The sequence below is a fragment of the Bos javanicus genome, chromosome 26, assembly GCF_032452875.1.
Source record: "Bos javanicus breed banteng chromosome 26, ARS-OSU_banteng_1.0, whole genome shotgun sequence".
Classification (NCBI taxonomy): Eukaryota; Metazoa; Chordata; class Mammalia; order Artiodactyla; family Bovidae; genus Bos; species Bos javanicus.
In genome coordinates, this window is record NC_083893.1 from 25,045,424 (window position 1) to 25,062,551 (window position 17,128).

The 17,128-nt window shown below is 47.9% G+C and overlaps 1 protein-coding gene across 2 annotated transcripts in view; it reads left to right on the forward strand.

Annotated features, from left to right (window-relative positions):
- Positions 1 to 869: 869 nt before the first annotated feature.
- The window catches only part of SORCS3 (sortilin related VPS10 domain containing receptor 3), a 647,321-nt gene continuing 631,062 nt past the window's right edge, over positions 870 to 17,128 (forward strand). For both annotated transcript variants that reach the window (XM_061403393.1, XM_061403394.1), the window contains exon 1: positions 870 to 1,511. In XM_061403393.1, the coding sequence (XP_061259377.1) occupies positions 885 to 1,511 (627 nt within the window). In that variant the 5' untranslated portion in view covers positions 870 to 884. The remainder of the gene's footprint in view (positions 1,512 to 17,128) is intronic.

Consider the following 17,128-nt stretch of genomic DNA (forward strand, 5'->3'; position numbering starts at 1 on the left):
GCACACCCAGGCACCCCTGGTTCAGCCAGGTACCCCCACCCGGGTGCCCGCCCGCCAGCCTCGGGCGCACCCCTAGCCTCCCTTCACGCACGCGCACGCACGCACTCCCAGCGCCCCTGCACCGGGCGGAGGCACTGGGTAGAAGTGGGGGTGGTGGGAAGGATAGGCTGGGGAGCCCGGAGCGGAGTCCCCAGTCCATCCCGCGCTCGGCTTCCGCAAGCTGCCTCTCTGCACGAAGACTCCGGGCTCCCCTTAGGCTCCCCAACCTGAACAGTTGGCGCTGAAAACACTTTACTCCTCCTCCTCCCGCGAGAACCTCCCCCAACCTTCCCTGCGCGCCATCTCCCGCCCCCACAGCATGCCCGAAGAGTAACCCCCCTAAACGCGGCCAGAAGCGGCTCCCAACTCTTCACCGAGAGCAGGTTGGAGGCTGGGTTTCAGAGAGACTCCGGACTGGGGTCCGTCGCCAGCCTCTCCTCCTGGATTGGGGTTGCTTTTCATATTTTAAAAGAGGATTTTCTTATTACCTTTGAATACTCCTTTTGACAAAATTTCTGGAGCAGCTCAGCGGTGAAGATTTTGGGGGAATCTTGTTTTAAGAAAATGAAACAGCACCTACGGGGTATTTATTAATTTTTCTCGGGTTTTGGAATCACCCTGTGGAGGAGAGAGCCAGCTATCGAGAGCCAGGAGCGAAGAGTGGAGAGGACCAGCAAGGCGCACCAGGCCGAGCCACCTCCTTCCCGGCCGCCCCCTCCCCACTCCCCCGACACACACTCATTTTGCTCGCTCGCCGGCGCGCGCAGCGCACACCCCCCGCGCCGGACCCGCACCTCGGCGGGCGCCACACACTTGCCAGCCCGAGCCGCGGCAGCCGCAGCGGGATGGAGGCGGCGCGCACCGAGCGCGCTGCAGGCTGGCCCGGGGCGCCCCTCGCCCGGACCGGGCTCCTGCTTCTGTCGACGTGGGTCCTGGCCGGCGCCGAGATCACTTGGGACACCACGGGCGGTCCCGGGCGCCTAGCGGCTCTGGCTTCGCGGTCCCCCGCGCTGCCTCGTCTCTCACCGCTGGCAGTGGCAAGCCAGTGGCCGGAGGAGCTGGCGACTGTACGGAGAGGCGCCGCACTGGAGCGCCGGCCGGGACCAGAGCCGCTGCCCCAGCCAAGCAGTGCCAGCGGCGGAAAGAAGCAAGGAGAAGCCGGAGGGCTGTCTCCAGCAAGCTCGCGGTGGGGACCGGGCATCTCGACTCCTGGCAAGCCTAGCGGCGTGAGGAGGAGTCGTCGGGCGCAGCCCCCCAGTGCCCTGGAACACGGGGATGCCCGGGCTACTGTCTTAGCCGATGGTTCCAAAGGAAGCCGCCCTCTGGCCAAGGGTCTCCGGGAGGAGGTGAAGGCACCACGGACCGCGGGTTCAGCGGCTGAAGAGCTCCGGTTACCCAGCACCTCGTTCGCGCTGACCGGGGACTCGGCTCACAACCAAGCCATGGTGCACTGGTCGGGACACAACAGCAGTGTGAGTATCCATCCGGCTGCGGAGCTCACTGTCTCCCGACAGCAAAGGAAAATGGGGGGTGGGCTGAGGTGGGGTAGGGGGGGCTGGAAGGAGGGGCAGATAGTTGCCCTGGGTTGAGGTGAAGGCAGGAGCAGGGGGCTCCTCGACTTTTAGTCTGGTGCATCCCGCTTTCCCCACGCCCCCAACAGGTTAGCGGAGTTTGTTGTAAGACTGTGTGAATTTGTTTACCTAAGACCCTTCCAAGACTCTAAGATTGGGGCTGTCTGGAGGGAAGAGGGGAAAAGAGGTGCCTTATCGGGATCAGTGATCACTTTCTCTGGTGCTCGGCTTGGGGAATCAGTTGTCCTGTGAGGTGTGGGTGTGCGCGTGAATTTTTGGGCGGGGAAATATACTGATTTGGGGAAAGAACCGCTGGACAGGCTGGCTGACTCCTGCGACTGCCCGGGGTTCCCCTCTCTCCTCCAACCACAGGAAAGAACCAGGAGATGGTGCCATTCGGACTACTCCTGCCCGCCCCACTTAGGATGCTGCCCTGGGCCCCAGGCACACTTTGTCCCAGTCTTAGCGGGAGGCTGGGCCAAGTTGGCCCAAGTCTGGGCCTTTCTTGACATCAGCTTTCCCCTTCAAAACCCAGGCAGCTGCCCTGCAAAGCTATAGGAGAGGCAGGGGAAAAAAAGTTTAAAGTGTGAAGTGAAATTCAACACCCGTCCCGCACCCCTTGTTCTCACGCAAGCAGAAGCACACATAAGTCACTGAGCACATAGTCGCCCCTGCCGCTGCGTCCTGCCACTGCACACTGGCCGAGTCGAGTTGCCTCCCCGGGCTTTCTACGCGCCTCTCCACGCCTTTCTCTCGGCTGCCAGGTTACCCTGGGAAGCTGCTGTACCGACAGGTGGCGCCCTGGAGTCCACTCCGGCGGCTCCAGACGCTCCGGGCGCCCGCGGCGGGCCTTAGGGCGCAGAATACAGTCTGTCCCGGCAGCTGCTGCAGCCCTCAGCGCGTGCCCGGAGGGGCTCCCCACCCCGCCCCCAGCTGGCCGCCAGCGCTAGCAGTCCAGCCCAGGAACCCTGCGGCATGGCTCCGACCATTTACCCCACTCCCCTGCCTTCCTCGGGCCCAACTTCAGCCAATCCTGCAAAAACCCTTTCCTGGTCTCTGGCTTATAGCATCAAATCAGAACCGGGGCTCTGGGCAGAATCTGGAGGATGGTGGATGTCCCTACCTGCAGCTTTGGGGAACTCACTCGATGGGAAAGCACCGCCTCCACTCCCTTTGTATTTCTCTTCGTGACTGACATTAAAGATTTCCCTAGGAAATTCTCGCCTTATTTTAACGGCGCCTGGGGGGTGTCGCAGGGGTGACTAGTGAGTAACAGGAAACCGAGGAGTGCATACCGAGCACAGATTTCCTGATTCTTATAGACATACAGCACCAAGCAGGCAGCCCAACCTGGGTTGGAAGCATTTGGGCAGAGCAGCTCCTCAGCAGCGCGGTGGTGGCTTCATCTCAGCGAGGGCCCCCCACACCTTCAGAGTGGTCAGCTCTGGGCTTAGGGGGTGGACAGGTAGGAGGGATGGGTGATCGAGGACTTGCAGGTGCTGGGAGGATTGTGTGTGTGTGTGGCAGGGGGAGGTGGAGAGAGAGACAGGGCGACTTGTAATTCTCTGACAGCAGGGTTTTTGATTCTCAACTTCTCTTGGTTTGAGAATGAGCAATCGCGTGTATGTGCGTTATTTTGTTCATGTTCTTACTCAGTGAGGAGGATGGACTGGATGTGTGGAAGCAAATGTATCCCTAGGAGGAGGAGGAGGAGGAAGATGAGGAGGAGGAGGAGGAGGAGGAGGAGGAGGAGGAGGAGGAGGAGGAGGTGGTGGTGATGTCCTTCGATTTTAGCGTGCCACACTGGGACGATATAAATTCACTCTGTCGAAAGAGTTCTGTTATGTTTCTGCTTTTAAGGATGATTTCTGTGTGTTGATAAATTCCCTGAAGATGGGACGTTGGAGCATGCTTTCTGCAGATAGTAGTTACATGTGCATGGCCTTCTCTGACCATCTTCAAGGAAGTTGTACAGCAGAGGAAGTGAGGGGGCAAGTCTAGCCCTGGGAAATGGCTCTCCAGTTAAAAAGATGAGTCCAAAGGGCCTGAGGAGCGGACCAGTTGGCCTTGGAGTTCTTAGCGACAGCGATGAGATTTGGGCAGTCTAGGAATACCGCTTCGGGGGTTCATTGGTTGTGCTCCTGGCCAGACTTACTGTCTGAGCAAAGGACATGGCAGCACAGGTGAGTGTGGGGACCCCATGTGTCTCCTCTCTCTGCTCCAGAGAAGGACTGCCTCTTTAGACCATGCTTCACAGGCACTTCCAGTGGAAAAGCCTTCCTCAAGGGTCAGTCTGTTTTGCCCTGAGGAAAATGAGCAAACAAGCTAACCCAGCCCTGCCTCTGGGAGACTTTAAGGAAACAACCCCTGGCGGGGAGTAGCTAGAAAACCAGTTTCTGCAACATTACCCAATCAGTTTCTTTCTTTCTTTCTTTTTTTAAATCTAATCAATTGCTTTCTCCCCTCCTCCTTTCCTGTTAGGAAAAAAAAAAAAAAAGCCAGGGTAAAGAGTGATGGAGAGGATGTTCCTTCTGGAAGGTCCCTTCATCATTGGTTGGAGAAGTCCTCAAGACAGAGAACATGGATCTTTGTTTCAAGCTCTTTTGGCACGAAAAGAAAGTTCCATCTTCCCTTCTGACTTGAGTGTTAACTATGTCCTTCTCCAGGAAGGCCACCAGTTAACACAGTGTGGGGTTTGCTGGTCTCCCTCAACTGCCTCTGGTGAACCACATTCCTCCTGTGAGTTCCTTTTGGAGGAGAGTTTCCAGTTACTCCATATATCTGAAAATTGAACTCTACTGTGGCCATTTGTGGTCAGGCATGAGGAGATGGCAGAGAAGGTGATGGCACCCCGCTCCAGTACTCTTGCCTGGAAAATCCCATGGACGGAGGAGCCTGGTAGGCTGCAGTCCATGGGGTCGCACAGAGTCGGACACGACTGAAGTGACTTAGCAGCAGCAGCAGCAGCATGAGGAGATGGGGCTTCCCAGGTGGCTCAATGAGTAAGGAATCTGCCTGCAGTGCAGGAGACGCAGGAGATGTGGGTTAAGTCCTTGGGTTGGGAAGGTCCCCTGGAGGAGGGCATGGCAACCCACTCCAATATCCTTGCCTGGAGAATCCCATGGACAGAGGAGCCTGGTGGGCTACAGTCCACAGGGTTGCAGAGAGTCACACAAGACTGAAGCAACTGAGCGCATATGCACGCACATGAGGAGATGGATATGCAAGTGAAGGGTCTCCACTCCCTTCCCCACGTGCCCAGCATGTGCCCAGGGGCTGAGAGTCTCATTCCAGGCTTGAGTCACATATTCACTTTGGTCCCAGGAGGGGCTGGCAAGACTTGGTGGGCAACAGAGGAAGTGCCCAGCAGGTTTGAGTCAGGAGGAAATGGAGTCTGGGTTCCCCTCTGGCCTTTCTTGTCCTGCCACATATTTCGGCGGAGGGGAGAGGAGAGTGAGCTTGGGCTTGAAGCCTGTACTCTGGAAGAGTGATTTGCCTTTCTCTTTGGTTGTCTCCAGCTGGGATTCTGGTGATTAATGGGCTAGAAAGTGTTTCACAAACACCCAGAGGGAGTCCAGACCCTGGGGCTTACAGGGATACAGAAAATCACATCAGCCTGCTCTTCTCTTTTGAAAGAAGAAATACGCCTTCCTGCTTGGTTAGTGAGTTGGCAAATGACTCTGGAGATTGGGAGGCTGTGAAGACAACAGCGCACTTTCCAGGCCCCCTGAGCATTATAAAGCCTTGATGGGGGAATCCCTCATTTGTTCAGGGTGCTGAGATGCGAGAATGCTGCCTCCTCCCGTAAATTGATCCCCATGCCTTTCCTGCGGTTCAGTCAGTGTGCTGCCCTGCAGTGTGTCTGGTTGGGATGCCTTGCCAGATAGTCTTTAATTCGTGTGCCCAATGCTGCACCTTGGTGAAGAAAAACGAGAAGATGCTGATAACTCGAGGTCCCTATCCTGCCCTGAGCACGCCAGCAGGTGGAACACCCAGATGCTCCCAGGCATGGTTTCGTGCTCTTAACTAATTCAGCTGGACAACGCTCTAAAATATTTACTCCTAATGTGCAAAATAGTGACAGATTTGATCAGATTAATTGTGTCTCACTCACTGGAGCATCTAATTGTGGCTCCCAAACAGATTTTTCAAATAGCTTTTGGCTGGGATGTCTAGCCTTCTCGTCCCCGCTCACCGTACCCGTGTCACAATATCTTAATGCATTTTGTCTTCTCAGAGGCTTAATAAAGAAGCCTGCCACTGGAGCCATTCTTCAGGGGTTTGCCAAAAAGAATCTGTTTTTAATTAATATTACAAGGGAAGCCATCCCAGTGGAGACAGAGCTGAGAAATGCAGGGGGACAGAGCAGCACTAATTGCTCCCGGTCACTTACTGTCAGCCTAGGGGCGGGAGGGGGGAGTGGAGTGGCCACACACAGGCTGTTTGTCTGCTCTGCGTTTTCTCTGATGGCCCAGTTGGTTGGTTACAGGGCGTGATTTGCTTCTCAGATCCTGCAGTGATTTCCAAGGTGAGCAGAAGTTGCAAACTCCTTAATTGGGAGGCCTGATTTAATGATTGCAGAAATGCAGCGGTTGGAACTCGCTTTGTAGTTGGCAGAGAAGGCACACAGGAAGTGGCTTCTCTGATTGTGTTGGATTTAAGGGGAGGGGATGGTGACAAGAAGGCTCAGGGGGCAGAAGGGAGAACTGCTTCTTCCTCTGGCTGGGTAAATCTCTTACTGTAACTGGGGGGACTTTGGAACTGGATTCTCTGTGGGCCCTGAGTCATCCTACAGGGCGCAGAGAGGTGTGACAAAGCTGGATGCTGAAATAGGAGGTTGTGTCTGAAGGGTTTATCCAAGGCCAGGTACTCCAGGGCCTGGGGGCTTGATTTAACTGTTGATTTCCTGCTTCCTTTGACCTCTTGGCTCACTTGAAGTGTTAGTTGCTCAGTCGTGTCTGATTCTTTGTGATCCCATGGACTGTAGCCCACCAAGCTCCTCCATCCTTGGAATTTTCCAAACAAGATTACTGGATTGGGTTGCCATTTTCTTCTCCAGGGGATCTTCCCTATCCAGGGGTCGAATCCGGGTCTCCCTCGTTGCAGGTAGACTTTACCATCTGAGCCACCAGGGAAGCTCCTGGCTGGCTTGAGACACTTCCTTATGAGAAGATGTCAGAGGATTAGTTTGCAGCAAGTCTGGGGGGAAGCGGTCTTGTGAAGTTGGAAAGTGTAGCATGCCAGTGCCTGGTGGGCCACTTTGGGTAAGTATCACTGGTACTGTGGGATAGATGGCCTTCAGCTAACCTTGGTCATTCCTCTGGGTGGTGGGTTACTGAAAGGTCTGGATGCTGCCCTGACTTCATTGGTAGAGAGTGGAGACAAGAGATCTCTGCCTTGTGTGCAGTAGAGAAACTCAACTGGATTTGACTAAGTCAGTGACTGAGTGAGTCCCAAGTCTCACTGAGCAGAGGCTATGAAGGAATTGGAAATCCTTGTCCCTTGGGATAGCAATAATTTTCTCAGGTTGTTCATAACTTGACAGCTGCTGTATCCAGGAGCATTTCATCCAGTAGGTCTCCATTCTAGCTTGAGAGCCTTTAGCTTCTTGAATTTGAATTTAAAGTCCTTTAGCCTGGCTTTCAAGGCCCCTCACTGCATACGTCCTGGGCCTGCTTCTTCAGCTCTGCATCTGACTGTTCCCTGATAGACCCCTTCACTCTAGCAAGGCAGTGCTTCATTGTCCCCATCCCCTTCTTCACTCCAAGCCTTTGCTCTTGAGGTCTTCTCCACTCAGGATACCCCTCTTCCTCTATGGAGACACACACATTACTTATGGTTCAGTTTAAGATCCAAACATGATTAGAACCTTTCCTAGGTTCATTTATTTTCCTGTTTATAGGATTTACAGAGTGTACCACACTCTTGATTATGTTTAGGTTATCACTTGGTTATTTTATGAGTGTTTCGAAGGTGAGGGATGAGGGCTGAAATACTTGCTGCAGCATCCCACGTCCCACACCTACTGTGAGTTCTGCTTTTCTCACGTGTTCTTTGTGGTCCAGTGCTTGGCACATAGCTCAGTCCGTACTTGCTGAACTGACCCTGGGAACTGGACAGTGCCCTAGCTGGTCGGGGAGGACAGCTGACACTGTTTCTTAACAGTGCTGAGTTTACGCACTTGGTTTATTATTTTATATATGACTTTTAACAGAAGATGTAGAGACGTCTCTACCCCACTTAATGAGAGGATGGAAATAGGTACTAGTCAAAAATCCTGGCTTTTTCTGTATGTACTTGAGAGATCAGATGGACTCATGTAAGATAGTCAACCATTTGCCTAGTGTTCACTGGGAGTGTGGCACGGTTCTGGGGACTGAGGAGTTGGTAGGACTGTGATGGAGAGACAAAGAAGGATAAGACAACATTTGCCTCAGGGTCCTTCTAATATGCTTTGGGTATGAGGCTGCTCTTCTGTAAAGTTTAATAACATGGCAACAAGACAGATGCCACGGGGTGATGTTTGATTATTTGTCAAGTGATCGTTTCAGGCTGTGAGATCAGAGGAGGTGCTGTGGGCACCTTAGATCAACAGGATGTCAAGGCTGGCTGTGCTCTTGGGAACGGTCTTCATCACATCATTCAGCAGTGAGATGAAGGGTATGAGGCTCAGATAGAAACGTGGCACCCTACAGGGTGGACTCTCTCCTGGTCTTTCCTTCTATAGCTGTCCTCCGCACACTCCTGCTTCTCTCTCTCTCTTTTTTTTTTTTTGTTTTTTGCTTTTACAGACCATTTTCTGTTATATTCACTCAAGTGAGGTAGGGTGCTGCCCATTTTATAGGTCGGATAGAGTGAGGTGTAGGATGAGTACACACAAGGCTAGCCGGAGAGACTGAGGAATAGATTCCTCCCTCTTGCTCCCTGGCTGTATCCGGTGGCCACCCTGCCTACCCACCGCAGTGACTGCAGACAGTAAGGACCAGCTCCTTACTGGGAAGTCTGTGTCTTACTAACCATTGTTAATGGGGACCTCTTGTGAGACACCTCATCATTTGAGTTAGTGAGTGAACCAAGTCTGGTTGCATCACCAGGAATATATTGCTCGTTTGTTTTGATCAGTGTAGTTTGGGTTTAATTATGTATGGAGATGCTGTTCTTTATAGTATGCTAATAAATGTGCTATAGTAAATTTCCAAAAAGTAATGGAGTCTGAGAACTTCAGGATTGCACAAGTAGCTTCCTGGTATGAACTCCTTGCTGGGGAGCAGAGGAAACCATCCCTACTAGGTTGGGGTGAGAGGACCCGGAGCACAGTAGGGCCAGCTGTTCAGGGCTGTTGGTGACCAAATCTGTGCCCTTTGGTAAGCAGGGGCCTGGTACGTGACCTGTGCTGGAAGAAACCTACCTTAGGGGAAAAGCTGACCATAGTTATATAGGATCATCAAGGCTCCTGTTAGGTTGTAGGTTATTTAGCCTGGATATGACTGTGTGACTTGTGTGAATGCATACTTGAGAGTTTTCATCATGAATGCAGTCAAGATTATACTTTTCAGTATATACTAGGAATAGAAATAAACTAGGAGCAAGAAACAGTCATATAGGAAACAGGAGCATAAGCTCTGAAGCCAGATGCCTAGCTTTGAATCCTGTCTTTGTTTCTCTCTCTTTCTTGGGTTAAGTTTAACTTACTCTCTTTAAAAATTAGTCTAAAGTTGCTGTACAGTATTATATAAGTTACAGGTATACAATATAGTGATTCACAATTTTTAAAGGTTACTTTCCATTTATAGTTATTATAAAATATTGGCTATCTTCCCTGTGTTTTATAGTATATCCTTATAGCTTATTTTATATCTAATAGCTTGTCTCTCTTACTCCCCTACCCCTATCCTCCTCCTTCCCACTTCCCTCTCCTTATTGGTAGCCACTTGTTTGCTCTCTGTATCTGTGAGTCTGGTTCTTTTTTGTTAGAGTTACTAGTTTATTATATATTTTTATTTTTTTTATATATTTTAAAATCCTACATATAAGTGACATCATACACTATTAGTCTTTCTCTGACTTATTTCGTTCAGCATAATGCCCTCTAAGTCCACCTCTGTTTCTGCAAATGGCAAAATTTCATTCTTTTTTATGGCTGAGTAGTATTCCATTGTGTATATACACATACAGACACACACCACCATCGCCTTTTCTTTATCCATTCATCTGCTGATGAACATTTAGGCTGCTTCCACTTCTTAGCAATTGTAAATAATGCTGCTATGGACATTGGAGTGCATGTATCTTTTTGAATTAATTTTTTGTTTGGCTTTTGATATATGCCCACGAGTGGAACTGTTGGGTCAGAAGATGGTTCTATTTTCAGTTTTTTGAGAAACCTCCGTGTTGTTTTCTGGAGCGGCTGTACCGATGTACATTCCCACCAGAAGTGTAAGAGGAGCCCCTTTTCTTCACATATTGCCAACACCTACTTCTGTTCTTTTTGATGATAGGCCTTCTGATAGGTGCGGGGTGATATCTCACTGCAGTTTTGATTTGCATTTCCCTGATAATTAGTGGTGTTGAGCATCTTTTCACGTGCCCATTAGCCATCTGTCTGTCTTCTTTGAAGAAATGTCTGTTCAGTTCTGCCCATTTTTAAGTTGGGCTGTCTACCTCTGTCTCTTAATAGCTGTGTGATGTTAAGTTGTCACCCTCTCTTGTCTATTTGTTAAATCCATAGAAGGAGTGATAAAATAGTACCTCTCACAGTGGGCTGTTTTAAGAATTAAATAAGATGCTGTGCTTAGCAAAGTGTTGAAAAGAAGCACCTGACCTGTAGTTAGTCCTCCAGATATTTAATTGGTTTAATTGTTACTCTTATATTGGATGGGGCTTTCTCTTCATTTTCAGAAGGAAACATGGAAGCAGAGAAAGGAGGTAGATGCCCAGTTCCCAGTGAGCTGATCCCTAAGCCTCGGCTAGAACCTAGTTCTCAGTGAGGCACTTGTTCAACTGCCAGCCCTAGTCCACGTCCCGACTCAGACAAGTCAGTGTTATCTGCCTTCTGTGTCATACTGAAGGAGACAGTGAGAGAGAGAGAGAGAGAGAGAGAGAGAGAGAGAGAGAGAGAGAGAGAGAGAGAGAGAGAGAGAGAGACACTGGCTGAGGACTTGGACTTGGCTGCTTGAAGCTCATACTCAGAATTTTCTTAGAAATGATTGGAATCAGATGGGTAGGGTCAACTTAACAATTGCACTAATAGATAACTAACAAGTAGAACATTTATTTCAGGGCTTTCATTGAGTGGAGTTTTGAGAAAGGCATCCAGAAAGATGCAGAGTAGCTTCTCTTGGCTTGGGCATCCGTGATTGTACCTCGCAGCTAATCATGGAAGACTTCCTGAAGGAAGTGAGTGAAACGTGTAGCTTTAAGAAAAGAGGACGCAGGGCTACTGGAACTGGCAGACAAAGAGAGTCTAGAGTGCCACTCATTCCATCCAAGTCATGGGGTGGACCTTGATGCTCTGGGTTTGTTTTTCCTCTCTGTCTCCTATCTCTGCTCTGTGCCTGGCATGAGATGGGAATATCTGTGGCTGGAACTTGTTGCAGAATATCTGTAGCTTCTTTCTCAGAATTATCCTATTGGCCAAACCCATGAATAGTTTGTGGTGATCCACACCCATCGAGGTGCAGGCTTGAATTCCCTTTTTTGTCTGCACCCTGTGCAGCAGGAATGGGACCTGAGATCCCTACACAGACACTAGAGGGAGTGTTGCCCTGGGAAAGAAGTGAAAATAAGTAGAATGAAATAATAAAACAAATACTGCATGAGGAGTTGTTTCAAAGGAGTGAGGAAGAGCCGTAGTAACCTGCGAGTTCATTGTGGGAGGGCTTGACCTGTAGATAAACATTTCATTAACAACCAAGGAATTGAGTCCTGGGGGGCTGATCATTCAGTCCCTTCCTGCAGAAAAAAGGGTATGGATGTTTTGTAAAATGTATCCATTCTGCAGTCCATTCAACCCATAAATGACTCAACTAAAACTAGATATAAATTAATCCAGAAGTGATGCTCAGGCTTGGTTCCCCCATCTCTTCTGCATTTTCTGACTTGGTGCCCCTCACTTTCTTGTGTATGGTGGTCAGTTAATAGAAGCTTACTGAGCTGAATGACATGAATCAATTCTTAAATACGTAAAACTACCTGGGTAAAGAATGACTGTCTTGGGAATAGGGAAGAGTCTGATTTCTTCTTGCTGCCTCCAGGCACAGGATCTACCCCCTGAGGGCATCACAGTCCTCTCTCCCTGGTTGTCAGGCCCCACACACCTGACTCAGTCCTCTTAAAGCCTTCTTGGCATCTATGGTAAGGGAGGCAGTTTTTCTTCCAGATGGTTAGAATCAGGTTAAAGATCACACTGCTGCATAAGAAATGAACTTTTTCCTTTTAAAATCTGTTCTCAGTGGGAAATGGAGAACAATTACAGAGTTGAACATTTTTTTTTTTTTTTGCAGTACTCAAGCTGCTGTATCTGAATGTGATTACACGTATGGAGGGAGCTTGTTACAATTTGGAGGCGGTGGTACTGGAGATGCAGAGAAGCTTGTGTTCTAGGCTAGTGGCAGGTAGAGGAAAGAATCTTTAGAGGCAAAAGAGTTACTTACATCACTATGTTGTTTTCAATGTTATTCATGCTTGAAAGAAAACTTTTCACTGGACGATTTCTCAAACTCAGATTTTTTTTTTTCCTCTTATGAGAAGGTACCCAAGCAGCAGTGATTCCAAGTAAGTCTCTGAACCTTAGTTTCACTGGCTGTAAGATGGGGATAATCCTGAACTTATAGGGATGTTGTGAATCTTATAGGTAATACTGTGAAGGGGTAGTGTTATAGATATTACACTGGTTAAAGATGTTAGCTCTCATTATCACTTAGGCAGGAGATGGGGTGGATTGAGTGTCTGTCCTTTTGTAGCAGATCTGTTGGTACCCTGCTCTCTGCACCTGCCACTGGTCTGCGAATGGGACTGACTTCTGACCACCAGCACCAGGGACTGTGTGCTGCCTGGAGCTTCGATCACACAGGCCCAGGTTGGAAGCAGGGGGTTGATTTCTATCAAGAAGTAGGGAGCTGCTGCTGCTGCTAAGTCACTTCAGTCGTGTCCGACTCTGTGCAACCCCATAGACGGCAGCCCATCAGGCTCCCCCATCCCTGGGATTCTCCAGGCAAGAACACTGGAGGGGGTTGCCATTTCCTTCTCTAATGCATGAAAGCGAAAAGTGAAAGTGAAGTCACTCAGTTGTGTCTGACTCTTAGCAACCCCACGGGCTGCAGCCTACCAGGCTCCTCTGTCCATGGGATTTTCCAGGCAAGAGTACTGGAGTGGGGTGCCATTGCCTTCTCCAGAAGTAGGGAGCAGCCACCTGATAATGACTACTGGAAGTTGGTGGATAAATACCCCAGCTCCCTTTCCCTTTGTGGTGGGGTAACTCTGAAGCTTGTTTCCTACACTATCTCCCAGAAGCCATCACTGGGATTAAGTGCCAGATGCTCGAGGTGGTAATTTGCTTGCCTTTTATTGGCAACCTTCCCATTGCGCTCTGCTGTCTCTAGCTCAATCAGTATTTCCTCGGATCACCTCCCAAATAAGTTACATTTGACCCTTCAGTAATGTGGGGATTAGGAGCATGGCTCTCCATGCAGTTACAAATCTATGTATAACTTTACAGTTGTCCCTCCGGTATTCAAAACTCCATGTCTGTGGATTCAACCAAGCACACAGATCCTGTAGTGTATGTTTACTGAGAAAAATCCAAGTATAAGTGAACTCATGCTGTTAAAACCTATATTGTTCAAGGATCAACTGTACTTGAACTCAAGACTTTGTTTCAGAGTATGTTTCTGGAGGAAAAGGAACTAATACCTTTAGTTATTTCTGAGTGTGTTAGCCTGGGTCTTCAGTGAAACAGAACCAATAGGATATATTATCTCTCTTAAAGTAAACCTTTTTATATATTTGTATATATATCTGAGAGATTTAAGTAAGGAATTGGCTGATACTGTCATGGAAGATGAGAGTCCACAGCCAGCATTAGCAGCTGGAAATCCAGGAGAGCTGATCCTGTAATTCCCATCTGAGTCCATGTCTGAAGGCAGGAGGAGGCTGGTGTCCCAAATTAAAGACAGACAAGGAGAAAGAATCTCTTCTTACTCAGCCTTTTCATTCTATTCAGGCCTAGAGGGGGTTGAATGAGGCCCACCCTCGCTGGGAGGGCAATCTGCTTTACTTAGTATACCAATTCATATGCTAAGCTCCTCCAGGAACCCCTTCAGTTCAGTTCAGTTCAGTTGCTCAGTTGTGTCCGACTCTTTGTGACCCCATGGACTGCAGCATGCCAGGCCTCCCTGTCTATCACCAACTCCCAGAGTTTACTCAAACTCATGTCCATTGAGTCGGTGATGCCATCCAGCCATCTCATCCTTTGTCATCCCCTTCTCCTCCCGCCTTCAATCTTTCCCAGCATCAGGGTCTTTTCAAATGAGTCTCCTTCATAGGCACGTTAATATTTTGTTGTTGTTTTTGTTCACTTGCTGAGTCCTGTCTGACTTTTTGTGACCCCATGGACTGCAGCATGCCACACTTCCATGTCCTTCACCATCATTTGGAGCTTGCTCAAACTCATGTCCATTGAGTCGGTGATGCCATCCAACCACCTCATCCTCTGTCATCCCCTTATCTTCCTGCTTTCAGTCTTTCCCAGCATCAGGGTCTTTTCTAAGGAATCGGCTCTTTGCATCACGTGGCCACATATTGGTGCTTCAGCTTCAGCATCAGTTCTTCTAATGAATATTCAGAGTTGATTTCCTTTAGGATTGACTGGTTTGATCTTGCAGTCCAAGGGACTCTCAAGAGTTTTCTCCAGTGCCACAGTTCAAAAGCATCAATTCTTTGACAGTCAGCCTTTTTTATGGTCCAACTCTCACATCCATTCTTGACTACTGAAAAAACCACAGCTTTGACTGGATGGACTTTCAGTATATTGTTTGTCAAATATCTGGACACCCCACAGCACTGTCAGGTTGACACTTAAGATTATCCTCAAGTGTTTCCCTTACCCTTTTAAAGTTCTGCATCCAGCTCCACCATGGTACCGACTCGGTACCGAGAGGGAGATGGAGGCACTGATCGTGGTTCTGAGAGGGTCTTCCTTTTGGGCTGGCTCCTTCCACAGGGAAGAAGCCCAGGTTATACTGAGTGGCAAGAATATGGTGTTGGGGGTTTGAGGAGGGGATGCATACCTCCAAATTAGCTTTCACTGTTACTTCTCAGAGCTAAGGAGCCCCACCCCAGCCCAGGGCATAGGTTGCTGCTGCTGCTGCTTCTTTTTTTAATAACAATGTTGTGATAGTATCAGGTGAATAGTGAAGGGACTCAGCCGTACATATACCTGTATGTCATGGACTTGTTCTTCATGATGTGTTGTTGTTGTTCCGTCACCCAGTCGTATCTGACTCTGTGACCTCATGGACTGTAGCCTGCCAGGCTGCTCTCCCTCATATTTGGACCCGTACCTGCTGGTGCATGATCTCTGGCCTAGGAATAAGATGTGATTCTTTTTTCTTGGACTTTGTCAAGATTTTGGCAGGAAGCAGCTGAGCTTACAGTTGGTATCTCCCCATCTGAGATATCCTTAGTGTGGGGCGTCTTGAGAGTCTGGAAAGAACACTGGCCTGGGAGTTGGGATGTGTGGCTGCCTTCTGGTTTACATTTACTCTGTTCTGCAAGTCACCTGTTTTTTAGGTGTAAGAGAATGAAGACCCTTCCAGGTGTAGTAGCTTATCTATCTGTGAATAAAACAAGTTTTAATGGGTATATTAGTAAGGAAAGGGTCTAGAACTATGATTTAAAAAAATTGGAAGATGCTTTTTTAAACATGTATAAATTTGGTCTTATCCACAACAGATATACTTTCATTCATTCATCCATTCAATAACTTGTTTGCTTAGTGTGATGCTAATTAAGTTACTTGCTTATTCTGGGATCTGGTTTTCTTATCTATAAATGAAAGAGTTATGCAACTCTTGATGCAGACCCATATCACCACAAGCTAGATGTAGTATCAGGTCAGTCACTTCTTTATGTGTGAAATGGGGACAATGCTATTTGCTCTGCTTATGTCACAGTTAAATAATGAGCTACTGCAGCCTTTTGAAAAGAGTACTTTTCAAAGCGCTGTTAACAGGGGCAATGTGATCTCATGGTGTTAGTTCACATCACCTCTCCTTCATTCTTTGAGTAGCTGGAGGTCCTTATGCAGCAAATTTGAAACCACACATTTCTTTTGCCTTCTCCCATATCTCCCAGCACAAATGAAACACTTTCATTAGCATGCATACCATGCTGCTAAACAAAAACAAAAACCTTGAGATTCTTATTCCAGGCACGATGTACAATTTATTTCAAGTCACATCTGATATCATAAAATTCTCAGATAGGAGTGTAATTTGATGTCTTTGAAAAAAACAGCATTTGTTCCAGGACTTGACCTGTATTGATTGCTTTATACTTTTCAGATAATATGAAGTGTTTGGGAGAGTGTCTACTATAGACCTAGTGATGCAGGATGTGCAGAAAAGTGTATGATGCCGACTGGATACCCCACAAGTTTATGGTCTTGTGTGTGGGACTCACGTATTAGACAGATATTGCAAAGAAATATGTGAGCTCATGTAAAATCTGTGCTAAATTTGAGCATTCTTAGGAAATACACTGAATGTAATCAAGACTGCAGTAAATGGAAACTCATAAAATGTTTAAAATATTATGATTGTTTTATTATCTACAAAAAGTTCAGTAGCATGATTAGAAATAGATATAATCCTAATGACTAAATTTGTGTCCCTCGATGAGAATGTTCCTCATAGGAAGACAAAAGAAACATCTATTTTTTCACCATAGTGCTAAGATAGTCCAGCTTCTTAATTGTATCATTAATGGATATTCTAATTTGAACTGATTTCTTTCTAGGCCTGCCTCCTTGTTGTCATCTTGATATTTCTATTTATTTCTACTCCTGGATTGGTGCCTCTGTTTCTTGAATTCCATTCCTCTTTTGTTTTTTGGATTACATTTCATTTTTCTGTGGTAGATCTTCAAGTGTTCTTTCTCAGAGAATGCAGAGGAATGTCCTGACTTGTTCCTGTGTCCTGACATATATATTACTAGGTTCCTTTTAACTCTCAAATGATCCCACCTCGGATGGTATATTATATAGTCACCCAGTGCTTGAGTGATACTTTTATATTCATTGTGGATATGTCTAAAATTTATTTTTATCTCACATGGCTTTGATGGCTCACCTGGACATAAATATGTAAGATCAAAAAAAATTCCCCCTGGGTCTTTGACATTCTTAGGGTACTTGCTGATTCTGCATAGTTTGCTGTTTTTGGATGATGTGTGTTTTCCCCCTCAGGGAGCTGATGAGCATGGGGAAAGGGGATGCCTAACATGGGACATCATGGCTTTGT